Source organism: Bos javanicus, chromosome 3, assembly GCF_032452875.1.
Source record: "Bos javanicus breed banteng chromosome 3, ARS-OSU_banteng_1.0, whole genome shotgun sequence".
In the NCBI taxonomy this organism is placed as follows: Eukaryota; Metazoa; Chordata; class Mammalia; order Artiodactyla; family Bovidae; genus Bos; species Bos javanicus.
In genome coordinates, this window is record NC_083870.1 from 114,856,540 (window position 1) to 114,884,328 (window position 27,789).

Below are 27,789 nucleotides of genomic sequence, written 5' to 3' on the forward strand. Positions count from 1 at the left end.
GGCAGGCTACAGTCCATGGGGTCGCAAAGAGTGGGACACGACCGAGCTCATTTCCATTTCATTTCATTTTCATGGATTGGACCAGGGCGGTAATCGGGGGTCTGACAGCCAGGAGCAATAAAGTGAGCTCTAGTGTCAGCCAGCCGGGAAGCAGGGAGCGTTTTTTGCAGCCGCACCTCCTGGAGCCCTCCCGGCTGGGCGGGGCAGTGGGGTCCCTCCAGGCATCTCTGGAGGAGGAGTTACAGAGCCTCACCATGAACCCTCACCCTGGCGGTGTCAGGTCGGGAGGTGCCGGAGGAGCACACCCAACAGGCGTGGCCCGGCCTGGCTCTCTCTGCTGTGAAGTAACATCCCCGAGGGGAAGGCTAGTGTCTGGGGTGGATGTCAGGCCTGCCCTGAGGAAAGTAGCCGTTCCAGGCTTTCCACAGGGCATTGAGCACCACGGACCAAAGGGCCCTGGTCCCAAGGAAGGGTGTGAATGACCGCGTTCATGCTCCTGTGAATGAGGCTCCCGGTCGTTGGGGAATCAGACCTCAGTCCTCAGCTCGGGCTGGTAAGTGGCGGCGACGTCAGGACCACAGTTGGTGGCTTCCAGGTTCCTTGCACGGCAGCCTCAGAGAGGGGTGTCTGTGCTTTACAAGGACCACAGATCTCTTACTGTAACTGCCAGCACGCTTTCTGCCTGCACTGGCTCAGGGTCACAGTTGTATCTGCCATCGATAACACAACAGAAATGGGAATCAGTCTCCCCCAGCTCCCAGCGGTGTTCTGTGGTTTGTTCTCCTGCCCACCCTGAGGCCCTGGTTCCCCATCAACTGCCTTCTTGGCAGCGGCAGGGGCGGCGGGAATCCGATCGCTCTTAAATCTCTGCTTTTCTTGGCTGCTCCCACGAAGCCGTCTGTGTCCTATCTTGGGCCTCAGCTGACTTTTTGGCCACCAGTCTCCCAGCCCTGCGTAAAAGCCCATCCAGACTTCATCCAGCTCCTCTGTCGAGGACATGGGCGTCTGTGCAGAGTTCTGAGGGGGTGGGGCTTGCCTGATATCCCCTCTGCGTTGCCAATTCCACTTGCGTCTGTCCCTGGCTTCTCCTAAACTGTGTCAGTAGTCTTGAAAGACAAAACAGCATTGGTGCTTCCAGCGGTGTCATCAGCAGCCAAAGTCATCTTTCTGAATCAGAAAGCTTCGGTGGCTCTCCCGTGGCGTCCAGGGCCGAGACTGGCCCCTGCCCTGCCTCTCCTGCGGTGCTCAACCACCGTGCCCCCCAGACTCACAGGCCCTGCTCTGCCTGGCACTGATTCCTCGCACTTTATAACCCTGGGCCCCTTTCCCTGCTCTGGGCGGCCGGCCCGCCTCTGGGGACCCTCACCGGTCCCGCAGGCCCTGGGGTCCTCGGGAGCAGTAAGGCCTCATGACTGAGCCCATCCTCACTTTTATTTATTCCCTCCGCTAGATGCTTCCCCAGATGTGAGCGGCAGCTCAGTGATACTCCAAAAGTGAGTAAAGGGGAGGCAGGGAGTGGGGGCAGCTCCTCTTGCATCTTGATCTCTCAAAGCTTGGTCAGGGTGAACTGCCCTGGGAAGCCCCAGGGATCCTGATTCCGTGAGCACACCGCTGCTGGGGTTCCTGAGTCCTGACCGGGAGCCTGTGGGTCAGGGGGGAGTTGGACTGGGGGGTGTGGGGCAGGAAGTGCGTCCGACTATGAGCGTGACTCCGAGCACCGTCCCTGTGCTGGTGAGTCCTGGGAGCAACCTGGCCTGGAGGGGAGGGCTGGCAGGTTCCACAGCTGATGGCATCTCCTGGCTTTAACCAACCCCCACCTCCTTTCCCTGTTGCTGCCTCCCCAAGAGGCCGGGAATCCCAGGTAGAAACTGTCCTTAGTTTGAAAAAAGCCCACCTGTCAAATGCAGGTTATGGGCGCAGAACCATCACAGAGTTCTTCCTGCACCGATCTGCCCGCCCACAAATCCCATTTCATCCTCTGCGTTGATTCCCTCCAGGAAATGAGGCTTCGACTTTTGGATCCGAAATGTTTTCACATCCTCTCTTCTCAGGGCCCTAGGCTGCCTGGTCGGGCCAGAGCCTCTGGCCTGGTCACCAGTCATCTGGTCCGGCTCCGATGGCCTCTGCACAGTCATGTGGCCGCCGTGGCTGATGGGGAAGTGGGGCTGTGTCCCCACCTGGAGGGTGGGCTCTGGGTTGGGGGCAGGGAATCCCGGGACTGGCTTCAGGCCCTCCTGCTTCCAGTCCAGGTCCCTGCCACTGTCCTCTCTCCTGGAGGCCCAGCTCAGTTCTCTGCAGAGAGGAACCCGGGCGTGGGGCAGGGGCGTCTGAGCACCTGGTCAGTCATAACCTCACAGGGAAGGAATGGAAGTCATGTGGGAGCCACTCGATCGGGGAAACCATCCAGGTGCTTCACCCCATCATCCTTCAAATATCTGGCATGCCTGTGAGTGCTGGTGTGTGTGTGTGTGTGTGTGTGTGTGTGTGTGTGATGGGGCAACTCCAGATGGGCTGCAGGACTCCAGGATGGGAGACGGGTGGGAGGGACCACAGTCTGGGCTCAGGTTGGGCCTGCTTTTAGGGAAAGTGTCCTCCAAGGGAGCCTGCCACTCCTGACCTGCCCCTTGTGCACATGCGTGCCCCACCCCCAGATCTTGGGTTAAGGGCCCCATTCCTGGCTGTCTTCCCGCTGTGTCCTCACCTCACCTGGCAGGCAGCAGAGAGAGAGGCAAGCTCTCTGGGGTCTCCTCCTGTAAGGGCACTGATGCCACCCAGTTCATCTAACCTCACCCCACCCCTTCCTCATCTCCAGATATCCCTGCAGGGTGTCAGAGCTCTGACTAAGGAGATGCATTCGGCCCACAGCCAGCCTTCTCCCCAGGGTGCTCAGGTGCAGGAATGTGGCATCCTTTGAGACAGACGGCCCAAACTCTGCCCTTGAGCCACTGCCCGCGGGTCACTCAGAGCCAGGACTGGGGCTGCTGATGGGGGCTGTGGAGGCCGAGGCGGGGGAGGGGGGGGTCCAGGAGTCACGGGGTCCGGCCCCTCGTTCTCAGCACCTTCCTGTTGTTATTATCTCTCTCTCCTTCAGACAAATTAGGATGGTGCTCTCACTGTCCCATGTTACCAACATGAAAGCGAACCTCATGTAAGGTGCTCAATACAGGCTCCTCCCCAGCAGACAGCACGCATGCAATCTGGGTCTGCCTGCTGCACACACAGCCTGGGGCGGGCTCCGTCCTGCCCACTCTGCACAGGGCGTCCATCCCTGCACAGGGCGGTGCTGGGGCTCCAGGTCTCGCTCATGAGTAAAGGTGATCCTCCTGCATTAAAACGATGCATCTCCTACTGTCTGTGGATGGAACAATCCAGGAACAGGGGCCCTGCGGCCAGGGTTCATGAACCCGGCTCTACTGGGTGAAATTCGCTTGCCCTCAGTTGCCCGCTGAGCTGAGTGCTGTGGTCACCTGTGGCCAGGTGGAGCAACGTCGGCCCAGGTCTGCTCTGGGAAAGCGTGTGACCTTCCCTGCTCTGAAATTGACTCCTGGATGGTCCTTTCCTGTCCGTTGGCCCTGCTGAGGGGTCTGCTCACAGTCAGTTACCTTGTTCATCTCCAACCACTACCCCCTCCCCTGCCACACACACACACACACATACACATACCTGGGTGCCCCTTCCCAGGAAAACCGAGGCTTCAGAAGGGAAGCTGTGTTCTTTCCCACAAAATCTTCCTCTCCCGGTGTGCTATCAGCACGGTGACTCAGTGAATGTACCGAATTCCGCCTGCAGAAGTCACATGAGAACACCTTGCATGCACAGGTGGTCACGTGTGTGTTGTGTTTATTCGGGGGTCCAGGGAGGATCTAGGGGAGTGTGTGGGCGGGGAGCAGGCCCTTCACACCCACTGCAGAGATGTAAAGCACGGCCCGCCCCGGGCTGGGGTCAAGGGGACCAGCCACTTGCTGTACACGCTGAGCTCCAGTCCCCCTTCTCCGAGCCCTGGGACTAGCAGCGGGACAAATGCTGTTTTGTCCTCCTCTTTGGCTATAATGAATGGGTTGGCCAGGTGCTCGAGCGGATTTCACAAACCTCATTATGACCCCCCAGCAAGAGGGGGTGCACACAGCAGGCCAGGGAACACTGCTGGGACTGTGTGCACCCAGAGACCCAGGAGACAGGCATAAGAGGGGCATAGAAGCTGGAGCCTGAGCCCTGCTATGTGCTCTTGGGCCAGGAAAAATGGCACGGGCTCTGGAAGAGCGAGGATTCCCTCTTGCCGTTGATTTTCTCTTTAACCCGTGTCTTTTCACTTGCTCCAAGGAAATTTCTCTTTTTCTTCCACCCCTCACAGGAAGCACATTGCCAAGCTGATGCCGTCGTGCAGCATGGTTGCCTGAGACAGCAGCTTCCGCGCTCACTGGAATAACTGGAGGGAGAAATATGAAACCTTAGCCCATCCGCCCGGGGAAAAGCGTTTCAGGATGGCGGCTCAGCGCATCCGGGCTGCCAACTCCAGCGGCCTCCCGCGGTGCAAGTCCGAGGGGACCCTGATTGACCTCAGCGAAGGGTTTTCAGAATCGAGCTTTAATGATGTCAAAGGTGAGCTCCCGGGAACAGCACTGGCTTAGGGAGAAAATGCAGCATATGAGCACTCAAGACCCAGAGACTCTCCTACTTATAGGCTGCCAGGTTTCACATTCAGATAACTGAATCTGAGCTGCCTAAACTTCGTCAGGTTATAAATTCAGCCCTGGAACGACAGCCTCGTGTTTGGTTTGGTTTTGATGTGTGGGGAGGTTGTTTTGAATTTTCCCCTTAGTAATGAAACAGCTTCTTAACGAAGAATATTCTTTCTCTTTGTGTGAGTTTTGATGACATTAAGACAAGAGCGTGGTGGAACACAGAACCAGGGGAAGGAGAGTGTGGTGAGCCAATGAGGTCCTGAGAGCCACTGGGGAAGGGAAGGGTGGTCTGGGACAGGGGTCAGCATGCCTTCTCTGCAGGAGGCCACAGGGTAAGTACTCGAATCCTTGCAGGCCACATGGCCTCTGTCACAGCTGTTCGGCTCTGCGATTGGGCCGAGAAAGCAGTCACAGAAGAGAGTAAACAAGTAGGCATAGCTGTGTTCCAACAAAACTTGATGAAAACCACCACCTGGATCACAAAACAGCTGACAAACCCAGGGGCCAGAGTTTGCCCACCCCTGGTTTAGAGGTGGATAGATAGTGATAGTGAAGTCGCTCAGTCTTGTCCAACCCTTTGCGACCCCATGGACAGTAGCCAACCAAGCTCCTCCGTCCATGGGATTTTCCAGGCAAGAATACTGGAGTGGGTTGCCATTTCCTTCTCCAGGGGATCTTCCCGACCCAGGGATCGAAACCGGGTCTCCCACATTGTAGGCAGACGATTTACCATCTGAGCCACCAGGGAAGGTTTAGAGGTGGACCCAGGGTTTAATCACTGAGTCCGGGTTTTCCTAACAGCTCCATAAAACTGGGCTGGTGGTGAAGTCTATTCTTAGACACTAAAGAGGATGCTGGTGGGTCATTTTTCTCCTAGAGTTCATCCTGCCCTCATTAGCCATCATGGTGTGTCTCCTGTGAGGTTCCTGGCATCTTACATTTCGTCATCATCATCACCACCATCATCAGTCGACTCTGCCGGTGAATTCTGTTGAAATGATCCACTGTGCTGCCTACAGACAGCTCAACAGCAAAAGCTTTCTCTGTACCTTTATATCGTTAGTCCCTGGCACAAAGTCAGTGCTAAATAAATATTTCTTGAGCTAAACTGCTCTCTCCCAGATAAAATCATGACACTTCACCCTGATGTAGTAAACATATGTGCACGTTTCTGCCTTTTCTCTTCCGTTAATCCTCAACTTCTGCCTCTTCCTGTCTGTGCTTTATTCTTGTGGCCCTGAGTATCGCTTTAAATTTTCTTCTAAAGAAAAGACTAGCCAAGGAATCATGCGTGTGTGCTAAGTAGCTTCATTTGTGTCTGACTCTTTGCAACCCTATGGACTGTAGCCTGCCAGGCTCCTCTGTCCATGGGATTCTCCAAGCAAGAATACTGGAGTGGGTTGCCTTGTCCTTCTCCAGGGGATCTTCCTGACCCAAGGACTGAACCCACATCTGTTACATCTCCTGAAGTGAAGCCCCAAGGAATCAGGAAAGTGAAAGAAAGTGAAGTCGCTCAGTCGTGTCCGACTCTTTGCGACCCCATGGACTGTAACCTACCAGGCTCCTCTGTCCATGGGATTTTCCAGGCAATAGTACTGGAGTGGATTGCCATTTCTTTCTCCAGGGGATCTTCCCAACCCAGGGATTGGACCTGGGTCTCCCGCATTGTAGACAGACACTTAACCATCTGAGCCACCAGGGAAGTCAGGAGGCTTTATTAATAAGAGCAGCGGACCTATTGGGTGTTGCTATAAATAATCGAACCATTTATTTTTTGTAGTCAGGTACTGGGCACTGTTTTCCTTATAACCCAGCTACTCACAGTTGAAGCGGGAAACTGGGAACTTAAGTTATGGGGTTTGGGCTAGGGATGTTGAAATGTGGGGCAGAGAGCGGAACGTTGAAAGATGATGACGCTGATCCTAAAAGAATGCTGCAGCTGGGAAGGAAGGCAGGCGAGACAGCCAGGGCTGTGAGGCAGGGCCGGTTAGCTTAGGGCGATGGAGTGGGGAGAGACCCCTGGACCACACTCCGGAGGGGGCGACCTGTGGCCCAGGCAGCATTTCAGCCCAGCAGCTCCCTGCACATCCTGATGATAAAGCCAGCTTCAAGGTGGGGTCTTATTTCAGGCAAAATATCCAGCGCAATGTCTTCCACACCTGATAAATGTTTTTCCTATATAAGAACCAAGGCAGAAGGGTAGGAAATGTATTATTCAGTAAGTTGAACCTCCTGACACCCGGGGATATTTTTTTGTATTAAAAATCAAGGTACCTGTGAATCTGGGCAGCACTCTCCAGAATTCATTAAGACGGAATTCGATAGGGATTTTCCTGCATCGGACTTAATGGAAGTCCCAGCCTCTTGTCCCCAGGTGTCTGTAGCACTCGACTGATAAAGAGGCAGGTCTTAGAAGGGAGCTCACCCCGCGGTCCACCTCCACAGGGTCCCGACTGGAAGGGGTGCGGTCTCCCATCAAATGAGCCTCATCCTTAAGTGAAGTCTGTAGCCACTCCTCTCCTAAGAAGAAAGCTTGGAATATTAAGTAAAACCATTTTATTCTTCATTTGCACTGATACATTTTCTCAGGCTACATCCTGCTTAATAGCTTTGGTTTTTAATTTAAAAAAATATTACTGTAAGGGAATTATTCTGGAGGAATGTAATAGGGATATAACTTTTGAGGAAGTCTAACAAGATTTTAATAGCCGGCCAGCTTTCTTTAATTATCATTTGGTTTTAATTTTTATGTGACACTTTCATGAGACGTGTCAAGGAAACAAAAAATTGTTTGTATTCCTGGAGCCTGTGACTAGAAAAAAAAGTAGGCGGGAAGATCTTATCCTATCCTTGGACCTCAGCTGACCCAGCTCCCTTCTTCACACCCCACCCCCCCAAAGCTGTTATCTTGGCTTGGCTGTTTTTATTCACTCCCTCCTTTCTGTCTTAAGTGATTTCTCTCCGGTGTGATTTTACAGAAAAAGGGCAAAGCCAGGGGAATACTAACTTTGACTTCGGCCAACACCTTGTTTCAATAACGTGGATGTTGCTTCTCTGCTGTAAGCAACTTGCTGTGAGCAAGACGTACTCTAACAGAGCAAACAGCCTAGTGGGGCAGTGGAACCCTCCCCCGCAAAACCAAAATAAATATGTAAGGACATTTTGTATCAGTTAACGATAAATGCTATGGAGAAAAATTAAATTAGGAGGGGGCTCGAGGAGGAGGGGGCTTTATTTATTTTTTAAACTTTTTGTTTTGTATTGGGTATAGCTGATTGACAATGTGATAGTTCCAGGTGAACAGTGAAGGGACTCAGCCAGACACATACGTGCATCCACTCTGCCCTGAACTCCCCTCCTGTCCAGGCTGCCACATAACATGGAGCAGAGTTCTCTGTGCTATACAGTAGGTCCTTGCTGGTTATCAATTTTAAACATAGCAACAGGGACGTGTCCATCCCAAACTCCCTATCCCTTCCCTGCAGTAACCATAAGTTCGTTGGTTTTGTGAGTCCTTTGCTTGGACTAAGTATCATTATATTCATCACTTCATCAGCATCATCTCATTTAATCCCCACCAGAGCCCACTGAGGATAGATGGTTTATCCATCATCAACAATCGCAGACTCCAGAGATCCCACAGCAGCTCAAGTGAAAGAAGTTGCTCAGTCGTAATCCGACTCTTTGTGACCTCCTGGACTACACAGTCGATGGAATTCTCCAGGCCAGAATACTGGAGTGTGTAGCCGTTCCCCTCTCCAGGGGATCTTCCCAACCCAGGGAGCGAACCCAGGTGTCCCTCATTGCAGGTGGATTCTCTTACCAGCTGAGCCACCAGGGAAGCCCTAAGGGTATAGATTAAAAGTCCAGATCTGATGATCCCAGAGCCAGATTTTCTCTGACACCCCAGACTTGGTGGTAGGTGACAGCCTCCCCAAGGCCCAGGTACACACCCTGCCAAGCGTATCTCTGTAATTTAGTTAGTGTAAATAAATAGAAACTTCCTACCTTATTTCCTGAGACTTTGCTGTAGAAATACAATATACTTTATTATCATTTCCTTTATACAATTTATTATTATTTCCTTTAGGAAAGGGAAATGGGCAGGTGAGTTTTTTTTGCAGGAGGGCCGATTTGATAGACTAGTTTATCTGTTGACTTAGTCATACATTAGACAAGATGAAAGTGTAATTCCACTAAAAATGTCCTTTCTTTGCTTGTTCATTTAAGACAACGAAGAACATTTGCTTTCATTTTTCTGTAACACGAAGGCAGCAAACTCTGTAAAACAAGGCACAGCTGGGCTGAGAAGGGGGCCAATATATGGGGTTATTTCCATCAGAAAGAAATGTCTTCATCCTCTTAACCCTAATCCTCTACGTATATGTACTTGGTCACCTATGGGAGGTTTTTAATTATCCGTTATTTTTCAAAACACATCCTACTTGTTTAGATGACTTTTTTCTCTGCTGTTCTAATTGCTGTCTACATTGGTAACACATAGTTGGACACCAAGAGCCATAAATTAGCTTAAGTCCGCTGTTTAAAGTGTTGGCATTTTTTCAGATTGCTTCAAGAGTTGTTCAAAAGAACGTGAATTATGACCGAACCTCAACCTTTAATTTCAGGGGATAAGAGAGAAATGATTTCATGGTGTTCTTCTGAACGATTGTTTAAAAGAGGCTGAAAGAGACCCGACTCAAAAATCTTATTTCATATAAATAGTTTGATGAAAAATGGGTTCAACTTGGGAACCAGGAAACGGGTCTGATTATCAAGGGTACGTTCCCCTCGGTGTATGTATTTCATTCTGAAGGGAGAGAGTGGAATTGGTTCTTAGACACAGAGATTTCTGCTGGAGGGCTTTTCTGGTCTTTGGTTACATGCATTGGGTCATTTAACACTGTTTTTCTAAATCACTTTCAACTTCTCTTTTGACCTACCAGCAGTCCCAATAAGTTAGTTAAATCAAGAAAAGTCCAGTTAAAAGGAGATGTTTAAAACCCCAGTTGTTGCTGTTAAGTCAGTAAGTCCTGTCTGACTCTTTGTGACCCCGTGGACTGCAGCACTGCAGGCTTCTCTGTCCTTCACCATCTCCCGGAGTTTGCTCAAACTCATGTCCATTGAGTCTGTGATGCCGTCCAACCATCTTATTGTCTGCCGCCTCCTTCTCCTCCTGCCTTCAGACTTTCCCAGCATCAGGGTCTTTTCCAATGAGTCATCTTTTTGCATCAGGGGGCCAAAGTATTTTTGTAACTTCAGCTTCAGCATCAGTCCTTCCAAAGAATATTCAGTGTTGATCTCCTTTAGGACTGACTGGTTTGATCTCCTTGCAGTCCCAGGGACTCTCAAGAGTCTTCTCCAGCACCACAGTTTGTTCAAAAGTATCAATACTTCGGCACTCAGCCTTCTTTATGGTAAAACCCAGGACATCTGATAATTCTATCATGCTGATTTGTGTTTCTGTGGATGGTGGAGAGGCTTTCTACCTGACTTAGACTTTGATTGGGATGTGATGGAATTTGGGGAGAATTCAGCCAGGTGAATCAGACCCCAGATTTCACTGATTGGTTTCTGTCAGTTATGCCTGGCTTGTTGTCTCCATGTCGGGGGTGATGGTTTCCCAGGCCTCTTTTCTCCATGGCTTGGGACAACATTCTGCCTCTTCTTGGGAGCCCACCCTCACCTCCTGTTCTTTGTTTTGCACAGTGCCTTCTCCCAGTGCCTTGCTCGTCGACAATCCCACACCCTTTGGAAACGCGAAGGAGGTGATTGCAATCAAGGACTACTGCCCAACCAACTTCACCACCCTCAAGTTCTCCAAGGGCGACCACCTGTATGTCCTGGACACCTCGGGCGGGGAGTGGTGGTATGCCCACAACACCACGGAGATGGGCTACATCCCCTCCTCCTACGTGCAGCCCTTAAACTACCGGAACTCCACCCTCAGCGACAGCGGGATGATCGACAATCTTCCAGACAGCCCGGATGAAGTCGCCAAGGAGCTCGATTTGCTCGGGGGATGGACGGATGCCAAGAAGGAATCCAGCAAACCCTACAGTAATAATCCTTTCTGGAACGGGGTCCAGACGAACCCGTTTCTTAATGGGAATGTCCCAGCGATGCCCAGCGTGGACGAGCTGATGCCCAGAAGCGCCGTGGACTTGCTCCTCTTCGACACAGGGACATCCTCCTTCACCGAGTCCAGCTCGGCGACCACCAACAGCACCGGCAACATCTTCGACGAGCTGCCGGCCGCCGGCCGCCTCCCCGCGGAGCCACCCGTCAAGCGGGACAACCCTTTCTTCCGAAGCAAGCGTTCCTACAGCCTCTCGGAGCTCTCCGTGCTCCAGGCCAAGTCTGACGCGCCCGCGTCCTCGGGGTTTTTCACGGGCTTGAAATCGCCTGCCCCCGAGCAGTTCCAGAGCCGCGAGGACTTCCGGGCCGCCTGGCTGAGCCACCGGAAGCTGGCCCGGTCTTGCCACGACCTGGACCTGCTGGGCCAGAGCCCTGGGTGGGGCCAGACCCAGGCGGTGGAGACGAACATCGTGTGCAAGCTGGACAGCTCGGGGGGCGCCGTGCAGCTCCCCGACGCCAACATCAGCATCCACGTGCCCGAGGGCCACGTGGCTCCCGGGGAGATGCAGCAGATCTCCATGAAGGCTCTGCTGGATCCCCCGCTGGAGCTCAACAGCGACCGGTGCAGCTCCATCAGCCCAGTGCTGGAGGTGAAGCTGAGCACCCTGGAGGTGAAGACCCACCTCATCCTGGAGATGAAGGTATCAGCCGAGGTGAAGAGTGACATTTTCAGCAAAAGCACGGTGGGCCTCCAGTGCCTGAGGAGCGACTCCAAAGAGGGGCCCTACGTCCCCATCCCTCTCGCCTACAGCTACGGGGACACAATCCAGGTCCAGCTGGACAACCTGGAGCCCTGTATGTACCTGGCCATCGTCGCCCACGGCCCGAACATCCTCTACCCTTCCACGGTCTGGGACTTCATCAATAAAAAAGTCACCGTGGGTCTCTACGGCCCCAAACACATCCACCCGTCCTTCAAGACAGTGGTGACCATTTTCGGGCATGACTGCGCCCCAAAGACCCTCCTGGTCAGCGAGGTCACCCGCCAGGCCCCTACCCCAGCCCCAGTGGCCCTGCAGCTCTGGGGCAAGCACCAGTTCGTTCTGTCCAGACCCCAGGATCTCCAAGTCTGTGTGTTTTCCAACATGACCAACTACGAGGTCAAAGCCAGCGAGCAGGCCAAGGCCGTGAGAGGGTTCCAGGTGAAGCTGGGCAAGGTCAGCCGCCTCATCTTCCCCATCACTTGCCAGAACCCCAGTGAGCTCTCTGACTTCACCCTGCGGGTTCAGGTGAAAGATGACCAGGAGGCCATCCTCACCCAGTTTTGCGTGCAGACCCCCCAGCCGCCCCCCAAAAGCGCCATCAAGCCATCCGGGCAGAGACGCTTCCTCAAGAAGAACGAGGTGGGGAAGATTATCCTGTCCCCGCTGGCCGCCACCACCAAGTACCCGACGTTTCAGGACCGCCCCGTGTCCAGCCTCAAGTTCGGCAAGTTACTCAAGACGGTGGTGCGGCAGAGCAAGAACCACTACCTGCTGGAGTACAAGAAGGGCGACGCCATCGCCCTGCTCAGCGAGGAGAAGATCCGGCTCAAGGGGCAGCTGTGGACGAAGGAGTGGTACATCGGCTACCACCAGGGCAGGGTGGGCCTGGTGCACGCCAAGAACGTGCTGGTGGTGGGCAAGGCGCGGCCCAGCCTGCTCGCGGGGCCCGAGCTGAGCACGTCGGTGCTGCTGGAGCAGATCCTGCGGCCCTGCAAGTTCCTCACCTACATCTACGCCTCCGTCCGCACGCTGCTTATGGAGAACGTCAGCAGCTGGCGCTCCTTCGCTGACGCGCTGGGCTACGGGGACCTGCCGCTCACCTTCTTCTGCCGGGCCGAGCTGGACAGCGAGCCTGAGCGGGTAGCGTCCGTCCTGGAGAAGCTGAAGGAAGACTGCAATAACACAGACAACAAAGACCGGAAGTCCTTCCAGAAGGAGCTCATGATGGTGAGTGGCCGGTGGGCGCGGCTTCGCGGGGGCTGGGGGCCCAGCCTGGCCTTAGAGCCCTGGCACGCGCGGGCACGGGCGTGGTCTCCTCAGTCGGTGGGCCCGGCGTCTGGGGCCCGTCTCTGCTCCCGGACACTCACATGCACCTGGGGGACAGGCATTTACTTGGGCCTCGGGGAGGGGAGCCCCAAGCAGCTCAGCACCACCGGGGCGTGAGGGTCGTTCAGGGCTCCTCCCGCTGAATTTGTGAGCTCGGAGGTCCAGAATGCATCTCCCCCTGCCGGCTGCGGGGGTTGGGGCACAAGGGGGCCCTGTGTCCACCCGCTCCTGTTTAGATCTCCTGGGAGGAGATCCATCCTTTCGTCAGATCCAGTGGGACCTGTGACGTGAAGGTTTGGTGAACCACTGCCCCAAAGTCTGACTTGATCACAATGTGAATTTTTCTCTCTGAGCCTTACCTGAAGGTTCTGCCCTCCTCAGTATCATTTCCTCTTCCTCCTTTTTGCTTCTGTTTGATTTGGGGTGACGTTGTGGTTGTTATTGTTGTTGTTCAGTGGTTGTCACGTCCAACTGTCTGCCACTCCCAACTGTCTGCCACTCCCATGGACTGCAGCACCCCAGGCTTCCTCGTTCTTCACTATCTCCCAGAGCTTGCTCAAACTCATGTCCATCGAGTCGATGATGCCATCCAACCATCTCATCCTCTGTCGTCCCGTTCTTCTCCTGCCCTTAATCTTTCCTAGCATCAGGGTCTTTTCCAATGAACCGGCTCTTCACATCAGGTGGCCAAAGTATTCTTGGGGCTTCAACATCAGTCCTTCCAGTGAACATTCAGGGTTGATTTCCTTCAGGAAATAAGTGAGGACCGCCTCTGTTTTGCCAGCACAGCTGGGAACTGGAATCCTAAGTAAAGAGGGGGCAGTTAGAGCCCCCCCTGCTGGTTAGAGCTTATAAACCAACCGGAAAGCACCTTCCTTACCCATTCACAGCTTCCAACAGGCCCGGGCTCTGCACTGGTCACTCTAACTGCCGGTGCAGTTACCTGGGAGAAGCTTGATGCCTTCTGGGCATCGCTGATTGAATTCATGCCAGCAGACATTCTGTTGATTCTTTGTGTAACAGAAGCCGACTCAGTTCCCTTGCCCGTCCCCCGATACGAACACGCCACTGGTTTTTGTTCCCGTGGGAAGCCCGTGACTCGGTCATAGCCTTTTTTTCCCCCTCGTTCTGCCCATTCCACTCAGCCCTTTTCACCTCCTAAGCCCTGTAAGGTATGACTCCCAGCGCCCCTGCATTTCTGCCACCTCAACTCCCCTCCTTCCCCCAGCACCTGCCATTCTGAGTGTGTGCCTGTTGGAATGGATGGGCCCGGCCTGTTTGTGTGGGTGTGAGGGTGTGTGCGTGGATGGAAGTGTTGCATTCACATCCCGTGCTGCCCCCTGGGGCTGGGGGACGCAGAAGGGGTACGTCCTCGGGGGCATGGCCCCTGCTGCAGGGAGCGTGAACGGCAGCCTAACAGGAAGCAAGGCATCAAGAAAGACCCCTTGACAGTAGCCCCACAGTAATACAAAGTGCCAGACACACGGAACGGGATAAGAGCCTGACTTTGCCCACGAGAGGGACACCGGACCTGGAGGTGGCAACCAGGAGGTCACTGAGGGCATCCATCACTGATGGCAGCTTCAGTGGGGAGGAAGCCCGTTGTCATGGCAACAGGGGTGGGGACGAGGTGAGGGGGATGGGCAACAGAGGAACCTGCCCAGGCCCTGGATGGGGGTCCTGCACAGCAAGGAGCCAGGGCCCCCCTTCAGGGCTCATCCCGCCAGCCCACCTGTGAGATCAATTCTCGCAGTTTGTGTCCAGCCTGAGTTTCATGGTGCCCTCGTGGATGGACCCCGTACAGGGGGGCGGGAGAGAGCCACCAGCAGGGATTCTCCATGATGGTGGAATGATGTGCATTCATGAACCATGAAGGGTATTTAATTGTTCCTTCCTCACAGCTGGAAATCGCTCACCTTGAATGGGGCAGGATGAATGAACCTGGGCGGACTGAGGAGGTGGCGCTCAACTTCCAACTTCCATTTCATTTCTTTTCATCTTTTTGTTCAACTTGGGGAGCTTGCCCTGAGAGCGGGTTTTTCGGGAAGCTTCCTTGGGTTAGTCGGGAGGGGAGAGGGGTTCTGTGTGCAACTCGGTCCTCCCCCCATCCCCTGCCAGCCCCACACCCACCAGGACTCCCAGGCAAGGAGGAAATGAAACCTGACCTTCGCAGGAGCGTGGCGCCGGGACAAGGTTGGATTTGTGGTGCCGCAGTGGAACTGGTTTAGCAGTGTTTCCCCTCTCCCGCCCCTCCCCGGCTCCTCTCCTATCGCCTCATCTTGTGGGCTGGCAGGTTTGAATGCTTGGCCAAACTTCTAGAAACTACAGGCTGATTTATCCCAGCGTGTCTGGGGAGTCGCTGGAAACCAGGTGTTTTATTTCCAGGGACTTAACAAATCACTGGGCGGTCAGGCTTCCTGCGGCCTCGGTGGCTGATTTCACCCACCCCCGTCTCTCCAGCCCTGTCCCAGGCAGACCACCTCTTCCCCACCCCTCTCGTTTTGAAGGTAGCTTTCTGTTCAGTTATGACTCCTTGGTTTGGAAGCAGTGATTGAATGAATTAAAAGTGGTGAAGGTTTTCAGACAGTAAATTTGCAGGCAGATGAGAAGGATAAAGGAACCAAGGACTGAGTTGTCCAGCCCCGTGGGGCCCACCGCTGGGGGTCGTACCTGCCGCTGCACACCAGCTGTACCGGTGGCCGTTTCTCCGTGTCTTGGATACACCTGGCTGCCCCTGCCCGGGCCTCTGCATGTGCTGTTCCCTCTGCCTGGAATTCTCTCCACTCCAGTTTCACGTGGCTGCGTTTTATGTCCTTCAGGTCCCGGCTCAGATGTCCTTGCCAGACCTTTCCTGCTGCCCTCGATGAAGCGACCTGGCGCCTCTGGGTCCCTGCGCCAGGCTCCCTGGGTTATTGTGGCTTCGTCCTCATGGCGCTTTCTCAAATCCGAAATGCTCTTGTTCACTCGTATTCACGGTCCTTATCATTAGGCTAATTGGATATGAACTCCACGAGGGAAGCCATGCTGGCATGCAGGAAACACCCAGACATTCGATGAATGAGTGAACACGTGAGTGAATGGGGAGTGAGCGAATGAATGAGTGATGCAGGCTGAGGATCTGACCTGGACGCAGTCTCCTGAGGTCAGGTGTGTTTCTGTTCTCTGGTTCCATTTGCTCTTTCGCCGTTTTCGTGCATCTGTTCAATATCAGAGCTGGTCCAGCAGCACCCTATGTAACTACGATCTCCGGCTATTTCTGCAGCCCTGTCTCACCCGCACGGTGTGACCACCGTGGAAAGCACCCCTCTGTCCCCGGCCTGCCCAGCTCTCCAGCAGAGGCCCTGCCTGTCTGTGACAAACGATGGCCGTCCAACACAGTGATGCTACCACCACCCCGACCATCAATAGAGTGGGGGGAGGTGAGACGCTGACCCCGAAGAGAGTAGCCAGGACGGACGGAGCTCACGGAGCATCCCCACGCAGGAGAGAGCATTGAATGAACCCCCCTGGGGGGAGTGAGACGCTGACCCCGAGGAGGGTAGCCAGGACGGACGGGGCTCACGGAGCATCCCCACGCATGAGAGAGCATTGAATGAACCCCCCTGGGGGAAGTGAGACGCTGACCCTGAGGAGGGTAGCCAGGACGGACGGAGCTCGAGGAGCATCCCCAGACATGAGAGAGCATTGAATGAACCCCCCTGGGGGGAGTGAGACGCTGACCCTGAGGAGGGTAGCCAGGACGGACGGAGCTCGCGGAGCATCCCCAGGCATGAGAGAGCATTGAATGAACCCCCCGGACGATCGCTTGGCTGGCGGGACTTGTGGCTTAGGATGATCCTGGAATAGGCACCACATACTTGAAGAGCTTCTGAAGTCAAGTTCTGTTGTCAGAAACAGGCCAGGGGGAACTGGTGGCAGGCATATGGCTGCAGCTTCTAACAGAGCTCGGAAGAGCTGCCCCGTCCAGGGCGGGAGTTTGTACTCCATGTTCATGAAACATGTCTCTGGTGTCTGCTGTGCCCTTATTTGAGGGTAGGGTGTTGCGCCTTTCCTTGAGGGAGATGCGCAGTGAACACCCACAGGAGTGCAGGACAGATCAGTGATGGGCCCTGAAGAAAAGATCCCCTTGACGTGAGTGGGCCAGGGAAAGGCAAGTGTGGGGGGAGGGCAGACACGGGGGGTGGGCCGTGGCCCACCCAGCAGAGAGGGGCTGACACGGGGGATGGGCCGCGGCCCACCCAGCAGAGAGGGGCTGTTGGGTGCAGGGGGGTAGGGGGTGGGGTAGCACCAGAGGCCAGGGGAGGCCAGAGGCTGGGCTGAGTCGAAATGGCCGCGTGCTGACGGTGGGGGTGGCCCAGGCTGGATGATGCTCGTGCTTTCTTCCTTGAGCATTGGGCCGGGGGATGGAGTAAGTGTTTCAGGGGACGGGAAGGGGACCCAGGTGTGTGCTTCTCCTTGGGGACCCACCCAGGTGTGTTGTTGTGCCTTGTCACCTCCCAGCCTCCGAGCCACACGGCTGACAGTCAGTGCCCCCCCACCCCTGACCCAGTCTTAGCCTTCAGACCTGGCCCACCTTGGCAAGAGGGCGGGCAGCCAGCGAGGCAGCCCTGGGCTTTCTCTCCATCCTGCCATGCTGCATGGGGGTCGGATGGCCCCAGGTCTGTGCTGTGGCCCAGAGGGGCAGTTCCCAGGCCACCTGCACAGCTGTGCTGACCTTCAGAGTCCCCCGGGGTCCTGGGCCTGGCCCGCTGCTGTGGCTCATCCCAGGTTTGGTTTTTTTCCAAAATGAAGATAGTCCTCATTGGCATTTCTGTTTGTGAAGATGGCAGATGCTCTTCTTGCATTGTTATTTGCCAGTCCTGAGAAACAGCAGCAGAAGGCCCCCACTCCGGGCCCGTCTTCCAAAGCAGCCTGTGTTAGCGGTCTGCAGGGTAGACACCATGGGTCTTCCTCCGTTCCCTGGGTTTGCCCTGCACTGTCTGTGGTCAGCTCCTCCCCCTGGAGCACGTGAGCAGGCGGCTCTGGGTCTGTGCGGAGCTGCCACCCCCAGCTGGGCAGATGCTCTGGTCCTCCATCTCCAAGAAGGCGGTGGTGCCTGATCTCACCGTTACCAACGCTGCTCCGAGGAAGGTCCCAGCCCCGTGACTCTGCAGGCTTGTCCCTTCCATTTTGTGACAACATTCTGCCAGCTGCAGGCACCCTGCAGAGAAGGAGGAGCCAGTGTTGGCCATGGCAGCGGGGTCACACTGAGGCGAGCAAGGCCTGAGAGTGACGGGGGATGATTTAAAAGCCCACCAGTGTCCATCTCTGTGTCTGCAGTGACCGGACTGAATGGCCCCTGCTGATGGGTGTGCACCCTTCTCGCCTTTTTGACCCTTGGGTTCCCACATCTGGGATTTAGTTTTGTTTTATGAGGGTGAGAGGGCTTCCACAGGTGGCTCAGGGGTAAAGAACCCACCTGCCAATGCAGGAGATATGAATTCAATCCCTGGGTCAAGAAGATCCCCTGGAGAAGGAAATGACAACCCACTGCACTATTCTTGCCTGGGAAATCCCATGGACAGAGGAGACTGGCAGGCTACAATCCAGGAGGTCACGAAAGAGTTGGACACGTCTGAGCGACTGAACATGCAGCACGCGTGAGAGTAAGAAATGACAGAGTGTGTTCTTCTGTTTTTAAGGCATTAATGCTGCTTTTGACACACTTTGTGGGTCTGGGGAAGAGTTTTCTGAGTGTGGTTGAAAATCCAGGTGGGAAACACTCCTGTGTATTTGTTCCAGGACGTGGCGACTACAGTGAGTGGAGGGAAGGGTTTGGCTCATACTCGAGGACTGTGAAGATTTGGGTGATGGCCATCTCGTGTGTGTGTGTGTGCGTGTGTATGGAGGGTGGCAGACAGAACCCTCAGGAACCTAGCTCTGTAAGAACTGGAAGTGTCTTCATTTAGCAACACTCTTTCAATGTAAGAGATTATTCTTGACTCTGGGGGTCACACCCTGAGGGAGCGGCAAGGAGTCTGTCCTCCGGGCTGGGAGGGAAGGAGGGAGAGTTGGCTGGAACTGCAGGAGGAACCAGGCTGTGGGCAGGGCGGCCTCTCCTGAAGGGGCCTAAGCCAGCAATCAGAACTGGTCCTGGGGCCACCAGGAGCGAAGCCGTCAGGGTGGGTGACCAGGAGTCACGGGTGGTGGCGGTGGGAGTCCAGGAGCTAGAGGGAAGGATGCTGTGGGCTCTTGGAGTTTCTCTGAAAAAAGAGAAAGTTGCTGTAAGAATACAAGTCTAGGCAGGTGGTGGTTTTAGGAGTAAGGTTGTAGGTGAAATCAACACTGAGAACCTGGAGAAGCGAATGGAAATGAGGGGAGTGTTGAGATCAGGGAGAGTTGGGGCTGGAGAGGTTGGGATGAAGGAATTCTCTGAAAAGGGAGCAAAACCACCTTCTCCCCGAGAAGCGGATGCAGCTACCTACCAGCTGTGCACTTATGGAGGTTTCTGGGCTCTTTCCTGCCAGGTGGTCCCGAAGCCCCATGGGCACTGACACAGAGAGGAGCAGGGTTGCCATGGTGACCGCCCTTCTGGTGTTTGAACCTCTGGAATGGAAGCTTGGAATGAGCATACCGCAGAATGATGCTTTGTCGTATTCTCATAAGAATGTCTTTTCAAACGGGGATTGGCACCCTGGCCCGAGGGCCACCTGTTTTCCTAAGGGAAGTTTTACTGGAACGCAGCCCTGTCCACTCGTTCAAGTGCTGTCTGTGCTCCTCTCTCGCCCCACCGCAGTCACGCAGCCAAGGCAGAGACCCCCTGCCTGCAGAGCCAAAAACAGATCCTGTCTGGCCCTACAGAGCAAGCTTGGCCACCCTGACCTAAGGCACGGTCACTCCAGCTACTGAGAGTCAAGCTGGGGCCGGTTTTGTGCTTTGTTTCATTGGGTGTGTTCTGTTCTCTGCTATTACCTGTGTTAACTTGTGTGTGCAGAAATTAAAGAGGTGCCACAGGGAAAAGGTTCCAGAACCAGACCCCTGCAGCTGAGAAAATTTTATTTCTGAGATTTGGTGAGCACCCAAAATGCATCCTTCGGGGCGGGGGGAAAATGTAAGAACTACCCCTTGAAGATGGTGTGGGCAGCTGTAGCTGCTCAGAGGCCAGAGAGAGGGGCTGAGCTTCTCAGGACCTTTGTCCCTGTGCGCTGTACCCTGAGGAGAGAGCAGCTTTGATCACCCCCACCAGGGATCCCCGAAGCAGAAGCAGGGGACTCTGGGTGTTCTGTTACCTGGAAAACAGGCCGCTTGCGGAGCCAGGCAGCTGAGCACACACGCGCTGCCGGGACGCTATGCGGAAGCCTGGGAGGGACCGTTGTCACGGGGGGGTCGGCCGGCTCCTTCTCAGAACAGCAGGCGTGGCTAGCAGGGGCCCTGCCTCCGCTGTGCATCTGGGCTCAAACCACACCACGCCAAAAGTGTTTTTTTTTACTTTTTTTATTATTCAAATGTAGTTGATTTACAGTGTTGTGTTAATTTCTGCTGCACAGCAAAGTGATTCAGTTATACATATATAGAGAGACATTCTTTTTCATATTTATTATGGTTTATCAGAGAGTATTGGCTCTAGTTCCCTGAGCTGTACAGTAGGACCTTGTTTTTTTATTATTATTATTATTATTCAAGCAAAAGAATTTAAATCCTGAATTCTACCAATATATCACACTTCCCCCCCCATAGCAGGTTCTGCAGTACAAATCTAGTAAACATTTAATTTTCTTCAAACAATGTCACTTGAAGATATTTAAGTTCAAAGAGACCATTTCTGAAATGTCTGAATCATCGCGCTGAAGCCTCATGCACGGGTCCTGAAGTCACGTGGTGCCCACAGAGCTGGCAAGGCATTGGCCTGAGCGCCGGGAAATCTTACCTGCCTCCCCTCACTCCCCTCAAGCTGTGGGGCCCTGGACAGGCCACCCAGCGTCTACGAGGTCTATAAAACAGACACCACGAAGCACTCCTGTCCCCTCGAGCTATGGGACCCTGGACAAGTCACCCAGTGTCTACGGGGTCTATAAATCAGACACCACGCAGCCCACACAGTGAGTGGGAGCCGGGCACAGGCTGCCTGGAGGCCAGACCAGCTCCAACACTGGACCCCTGTCCTCTCAACTTTATCTGCAAACTGGGGTGAGCTTGGCTTCTCTCCATGGGGCTTCTGGGGAGTAGATGAGCCCCGTGCCCAGCTCACCGGAAGGACTCAGTGATGGCAGTTTGTTTATAAAGACAAAAATCAGAAAAGGACCACATGGTCCTCCCTTCTGGTTTCCCACCTTAAAGCCAGTTGCTAAGCCTTTGGACCCTGGACAGCCTCAGAATGAGCTTGTGTTTTAAAGGTAAAGATTGAGATGCTTATACATTCAGGGAGCCCCTTTGCCCAAAGTCACCATCCATTCATTTTGTTAAGTTCCCCCAAATAAATGTACTTCAATGAGAACGCTCAGTCTAAAATAGCTGCGTTTTTTCAAGTAGCAGCCCAGCAGACTGACCTTGCTCGGATGCCAGGCTGCCTGCAGCTTCACAAAATGTTTGAAGAGAAAGATGTGTTTGGCTCAGCTGGGGAGGGGTTGGCTGGTAGGTGTCTTGATGTTTTTAGCACTTTTTCTGTGGAGCCTTGAAGTGACAGCCTCAGGTGCTTGGACAGCGTTCAGGGACAGAAAGGAGCCAGGGCCTGGTCTCGGGTCTCTTCAGTTGCATCCTCGATGTCCGAGGGCACCAGGGCATCTCAGACCCCATCGCTGGGGCCCCGGAGGCTCCCTTCTGCAGCTGTTAGGCTGTAATCTAGGGATCTGCTGGGTGAATGAGGTTGGGGTGAGCCTTGGCTCCGTGGCCCAGGTGGGTCTGGTCCTCACCGAGTCTTCTCCTCCTGCCAGGGCTGCATCCTGGCCGCCCACAGTCACACACTCTGTGCCGGCTCCGTGGGGCCCACAGCCCGACACCCAGCAGACGTCCGTGTGGCTTGGGGTGACGTGTGGGGACAGTAGACCTGTGGGTTTGTGATACTGATGTGGCTTCATTTCTTTAAGCCAGAAACATTAGTGTGAACCGCGCCTCCAGCCTGGGCTGCACAGAACCCCAGGGCAGCAAGCCCTGTGTTAAAAGCCTGCCCTGATGGGCCAGCCCCTCACCTGGGTGGGGGATGACATCCAAGGTGGGGCCACATGCTGTTCGGGTCACGTGGGGACGTGGCCTGGGAATCTGCCCGTTGCCTCCTTCCCAGCTGACAACACTTCTCTCCTCCTGACCCCCCAGTCCCTCCACGGTTAGTTAGCCCTGTGCAGAGACACGTTGGACATCTCTCACAGTTGTGACAAGGATGGGGGTCCCATCGATTCTGGAGACTCTTGATGGTTTGGCCTCTCTCAGCCTCCCTGTAACCCAGCCTTTCGTGTGTCTCCAGAACCCAAGGGTCCCAGATCTTGCTCTGCACGCCAGGTCCCAATCTGAACCCCTGCTCGCGCCTCTTCTGTGAGTCAGGCTCCCCACCCGCTGACGGCAGCTTGTCCTGCTCTGCGCCCTGGCCGTCCTGCACTGGCCGTCTGGGTCAAGCGCATCACTTCTCCAGTTTCCCCAGTGGTGGTGGGAACACACGAACAGCCGTCATCTCACCCACCCCACCCATCCGTGTCCTGGGCTACCGAGTGGAAGGACCGCAGGCTGGGAGGCTCCAAGCAGTTGAGGTTCATCCTGCCTCTGTTCTGGGGCTGTCGCAGGGCTGGCTTCTCTGGGGGCTCTGCGGGGGTCTGTCGTGCCGCTCTCCCAGCTCCTGGGGGCTCCAGTGCTGCGGTTGCATCACCCTGTCCCTACCTCCAGTCTTCCCTCTTTCTCTGCGTGTCTGTTTCTCTCCGCATAAGGACACCAGTCATTGGAAGAGGGGCAGGCACCCCATTCCACCAGGGCCACAGGATATCTGGTTCCATCTGCAAAGACCCTGCGTGATTTACAGGAGGGCGAGGATGTGCAGGCGGGGGGCCCAGTACATCCTGCGATCGTGGGTTCCAGCAGAGGGTTTGCTCAGGCCACACAGCATCCAGGGAGCCAGCACATGGTCTCTGCAGGGCCAGCTTCCTGGGATCCCAGAGCCTGCCCTCAGCCCTGCCTCATCCCCGCCCCTTCCTCCTCAGGCCTTACTGAAGATGGACTGCCAGGGCCTGGTGGTCAGACTCATCCAAGACTTCGTGCTCCTGACCACGGCGGTTGAGGTGGCACAGCGCTGGCGGGAGCTGGCCGAGAAGCTCGCCAAGGTGTCCAAGCAGCAGATGGACGCGTACGAGTCTCCCCACCGGGACAGGAACGGGGTGGTGGACAGCGAGGTGAGCCCGGCTGCCCTTCCCTCCACCTGTCAAATGCAGTGGTGACAGCGTCTACATTAGAGCATTTTTAGGAGGACAGATGATGAAGTGTGAAGGCAAGTGCTCAGTGCAGAGGAGGCTCGCGATGAGAGGGAGCATGTCCATCCTTATCCGGATCCTTAGTTGGCAGCCAGGCCCTGGGTGGTGGTGAGGTTGCTCTGCTCTCAGGTTGGACATTGGAACGGCATCCTCGGAACTGCCAGTCCCTTGCTGATCCTGATCTTAAATTACCTTTGGCCTGATTGGAGGACGCAGGATGATGGGGCTCTGCCCCACACAGGGTGGGGTGGACAGATCCTTGTATGTTGCCAGCTTCAGCCAAGGCTGGTTGGGTCCCTGCTCAGAGAGTCTGTTTTCTCACTTGTTTTGTGGAGGTCACTTTAAGCTTCTGGAAAGACAGAAAGGCTCTCAAGACCTAGGAAGCAGGAAGTCCCCAGGATAAGGGCATCCTTTATTGACGTGGTGAGTTTCTAAATAAATGGAAAGTGCTATGGGGTTGGAAGGAAAGAGGCCCCTTCTGTTGGCTTGGCCAGTACGTGGTACTGATGGCTTACAATGAACGGTGTTGGATTCATAATCTCCGAAGAAGAAGATTTAGGGACCAGGCACCAGGCTTGATCACTCAGGAGCTTTTGTATAGCAGAGTTTTTTTATTAAAGTATGAAAAGGACAGAGGAATCTTCTGACATAGACTTCAGAAGGGGGACGAAGAGCGCCCCCCACTCACTAGTCTTACCAAGGCCATATATACTTTTACCAGACCCACTCCCAGGTTAAGACGAGAGCTGACAACAGCAAGGCCTTAACCAGACCCACTCCCACAACAAACATCTTAAGATAACAAGATAAATCAGAGGGTTCTTGTTAGGAAGAAACATGAACTTGAGCAGGATACTTTGTTATATTGACTAAGACAAAGCAAAGTAGGAAAAAAAAAGTTTGTCCTTTTCTCCTAGAGAGCCTCAGACCCCTCTCTCTTTCTCGGGGACCCTGGACTTCTTATCAACCTACCTAGGAATTGATTCTCAGCACTGCCCACCTGCTCTCACGCAAAGTGCCTTCTTCCCTCTGAAATGTGCTAGCCCAGGACAGGGTCGACTGCTTTGGGGTTCATGATGCTGGTACCAGGAGAGGTAACTCGGACCAGCTCTCTCACTGTCTCCTAATCTCTGCTCTCTCTCTTGGTCTTGGACGACCGCACCATCCAGGCCATGTGGAAGCCCGCCTACGACTTTCTCCTCACCTGGAGCCACCAGATTGGGGACAGCTACCGGGATGTCATCCAGGAACTGCACATCGGCCTGGACAAGATGAAGAACCCCATCACCAAGCGCTGGAAGCACCTCACGGGGACCCTGATCCTGGTGAACTCCCTGGACATCCTGCGGGCCTCCGCCTTCAGTCCCGTGGACCATGATGACTTCGTGATTTGAACAGGTCCCCGACCTCCTGCTGCTCTGGGGCACGGACCCTCCGTCTGCCCCAGATGCCCGGGCGGGCACATGGCACTGGGGAGGGAGGGAGGGTCAGCTGCTCAGACAGACCCAGGGGCCCTCCCCACTGGACCCTCACCCAGGACCAAGCACACATATGATGTTCCACCGGCCTTCTCCATCGTGGGGGAGGCCCGAAGGGAATTTCTACTGCAGGTAGTTGCCAATCAAATAGGTTTCTATTTGTTAAGTATAAATTTAAATTTAAAATCAGTTTTTTTTTTTTTTAAAGTATGGGGGTAGGGCGTACCAGAAAGGTGGTTATCTAATTTTTTACTGGACCCTAAATTAAAAGAAGAAAACACTTCTTAGGGTCAGATAGTGTTGAGGTTTTTATGTTCTATGAAGACCTTTTTAAATTATGACAGATGTATATATGTATTTAAGGGTTGTGGGAGCGTTTCTGGTTGTCGGACACACTTTGAATTTCACCACTGAGCACGGGAAGACACTTGCTCAAGTGCCGGACCTTCTTGGCTGTGTACTTGTGAAAAAGAAATCAAATAGGAAACATGGTGTCTCAGTAAACGAGTCCAGTTGGTGCCCGCCCGTTCTTTCCGAGGCTGTCCTGGTCCTACTCTTCCCTCCTGTTTTTATTACCTTCCGACCCTGGCCTCGTGTTGCAGGAAGGATAGGCCATGACACAGGGGAAGCCTTTCTGAGCCCCTGCCTGTGTGCCCTTTGCCACCTGGAGCCAAGTGGTCCCTGAAGCTCTGAGAGGCCGTGCCCAGCCTCTCCCCGGGGGCAGGGAATGCTTGCTGCAAAGCTTACAGCCTCTCTTCTGGGCACCGAGAACACATCACCACAAGCACACCCTATGCTGATGTCCAGAGACGCCTGCTGGCATTTGCCAAACTCCACTTCACCTGAAATGGAGCCCTTCTCCCCTCCTCGTCTGTCTGTCTCTCCTTTCCTTGGAAATAAAGAGCATAGGGAAATCTTTAAAGACAAAAAGAGCATGAAGATTATCTGAGCAGGGTGACCATTGTCTGAAAATGTTTTCACGTAAAATCTGAGCCTTGGCTGATGGTTGCCTTGATGGCTTGATAGCTGGAGATCACCTTGCTGGGCTGAATTCTGCAGTCGCGTGTGGTTGCATCATCTCGGAAGAAAGCGAGGGATGGGCGAGAAGAAACATCTGGAAGATAATAGAGTCGATGCCCGGGAAGGTGCCGGGACACGCGCCGTGCTTACAGGAGCGATGCACCATCTGGGATTCCGGAATCTCATTCTCTAAATCTGCTTGCTGGAAGCGCGTTAATTACTTAGTATAATCCATGTAAATCCCTTATTGGGCTAAAACATTCTTCTACAGCTATTGATTCCGATTCAGAAAACCCACAGCTAGAAAACAACAACAACAACAACAAAAAACATTACAGATTTTATGCTGCAAAAACCGAGACACCCCACGATTCCCCTCCCCATCATCCCACGAAATCATCTTACATTCTGCGCTCCACTCTCCGCCTTCAGTCTTCCCAGAGAGCGTCTCTCACTTTTCCCCAAAGAAGAAACAAAACCAGTCGCACCTTAAATATGGAGATTTTTTTCCTCAGGGGCTTTAAATAGTTTCCTATGCAACGTGTCTTGTAGCACAAATTCAATTGTATGAAAGTTGCAGTAAATTTTCTTTGGATATTTTAACCTAACTGTGTGTGCGTGTTTTTCTGTACCCAACCAGACTTTAAATAAAGCACAAAGCCTAGTGTATCTATGCACAGAGCCATGTCCCGTTTCCCCCTCTGCCTTCCGCCATGGTCAAGGGGACATGACATAGATGGCAGGGTGACATTTGGGTTAGTGAGGCTCTTGTTTTCTTGCTGCTGATTTAATTGCTCTTGGAATATAGGAATCTCAGCCATTACTGACTAATGGGAATCAGGTGTGGCCCAGAGTACCCAAAGGTGCAGATGGCTTGCCTTTTTCTCGGTCTTTTGCACCTGGAATTGGCCAATCCCACACCCACCGTACACAGCTGAGCGTGGACATCAGGTTAGAGCAAGACAGACTCCCAGAGGCCCTGCCCTCACCTCGCTTTCGGAATACCATGTAGCTCAGGGAGAGAACGGAATGGGGTGGGGGCAAGCGATGGAGCCCAGCCCCACCTGGAGGTGGTGAGGAGGCTGGGGAGGGGGCCAGCCTCCTTTAGAAGTGACTTGAGCCCAAGGTCAAGGGGTAAGCAGGCACCAGCCAGGCCAGACCAGGGGAACAGGGTGCCTGCAGCATTGAGGGGGCACAGGGACCACTGGAGGCTGACCCCTCCCTGGGCCGGGGGTGTGCTGAACAGGCAAGAGTCTCTGAGCGCACCTCTGCCCTCCTCATCACCCCTCAGCATTTGTCAAGTCCAGCCCCGCCAGCCAGAACCTCACACCATTTTGCAGTTGAGAAGGGACTCAGTGAGGCCCCTGACATACACAGGCTAGCGGCAGAGGTGGCGGTTTTAGCCCAGAGCTGCTGTCATAGAGTGCCGTCTTCTCACAGATCTCAAGGCCAGAAGTCCGAGATCAGGGTGTCCCATGGCCGTCCCCCTGTGCCTGTCTAAACCTCTCTTTAAGGACCCCAGTTATGGGAGAGGGCCCACCCGAATCAAGTGTGACCTCATCTTAACTCGATCTTCTGTGTGTGTGTGTGTGTGTGTTAGTTGCTCAGTCGTGTCCGACTCTGTGACCCCATGGACTGTAGCCCGCCAGGCTCCTCTGACCATGGGATTCTCCAGGCAAGCGTACTGGAGTGGGTAACCATTCCCTTCTCTGGGGTGACTTCCCGACTCAGGTAACAAACTCAAGTCTCCTGCATTGCAGGCAGATTCTTTACCATCTGAGCCACTGATCTTCTTTAATGACCTTATTTCCAAGCAAGGCCACATTCACAGGCTGGGGGATGGGACTTCCAGCAGACCTTGAAAAACAGCTCAACCCACAGCCTGGCCCCCTATACTGAGGCCTTGGCGGTGGTCTGCTTAGGAGGATGGGGAAGAAATCCAGCTGGATCTGTCTCCAGGGTCTCTGCTCAGTTTAAGCAAAAGCCAGAGGGGCAGCGGGAGGTGAATCTTTAC

General features: G+C 54.2%; 1 protein-coding gene across 1 annotated transcript; it reads left to right on the forward strand.

Moving 5' to 3' along the window:
* Positions 1-3,046: 3,046 nt before the first annotated feature.
* Positions 3,047-26,383, forward strand: SH3BP4 (SH3 domain binding protein 4). The gene is made up of 4 exons (XM_061412698.1): positions 3,047-4,599; positions 10,392-12,751; positions 23,011-23,199; positions 24,447-26,383. Exons 1-4 carry the CDS (start codon positions 4,482-4,484, stop codon positions 24,669-24,671), a joined length of 2,892 nt encoding a protein of 963 aa, XP_061268682.1. The 5' UTR covers positions 3,047-4,481; the 3' UTR covers positions 24,672-26,383.
* Positions 26,384-27,789: the final 1,406 nt, after the last annotated feature.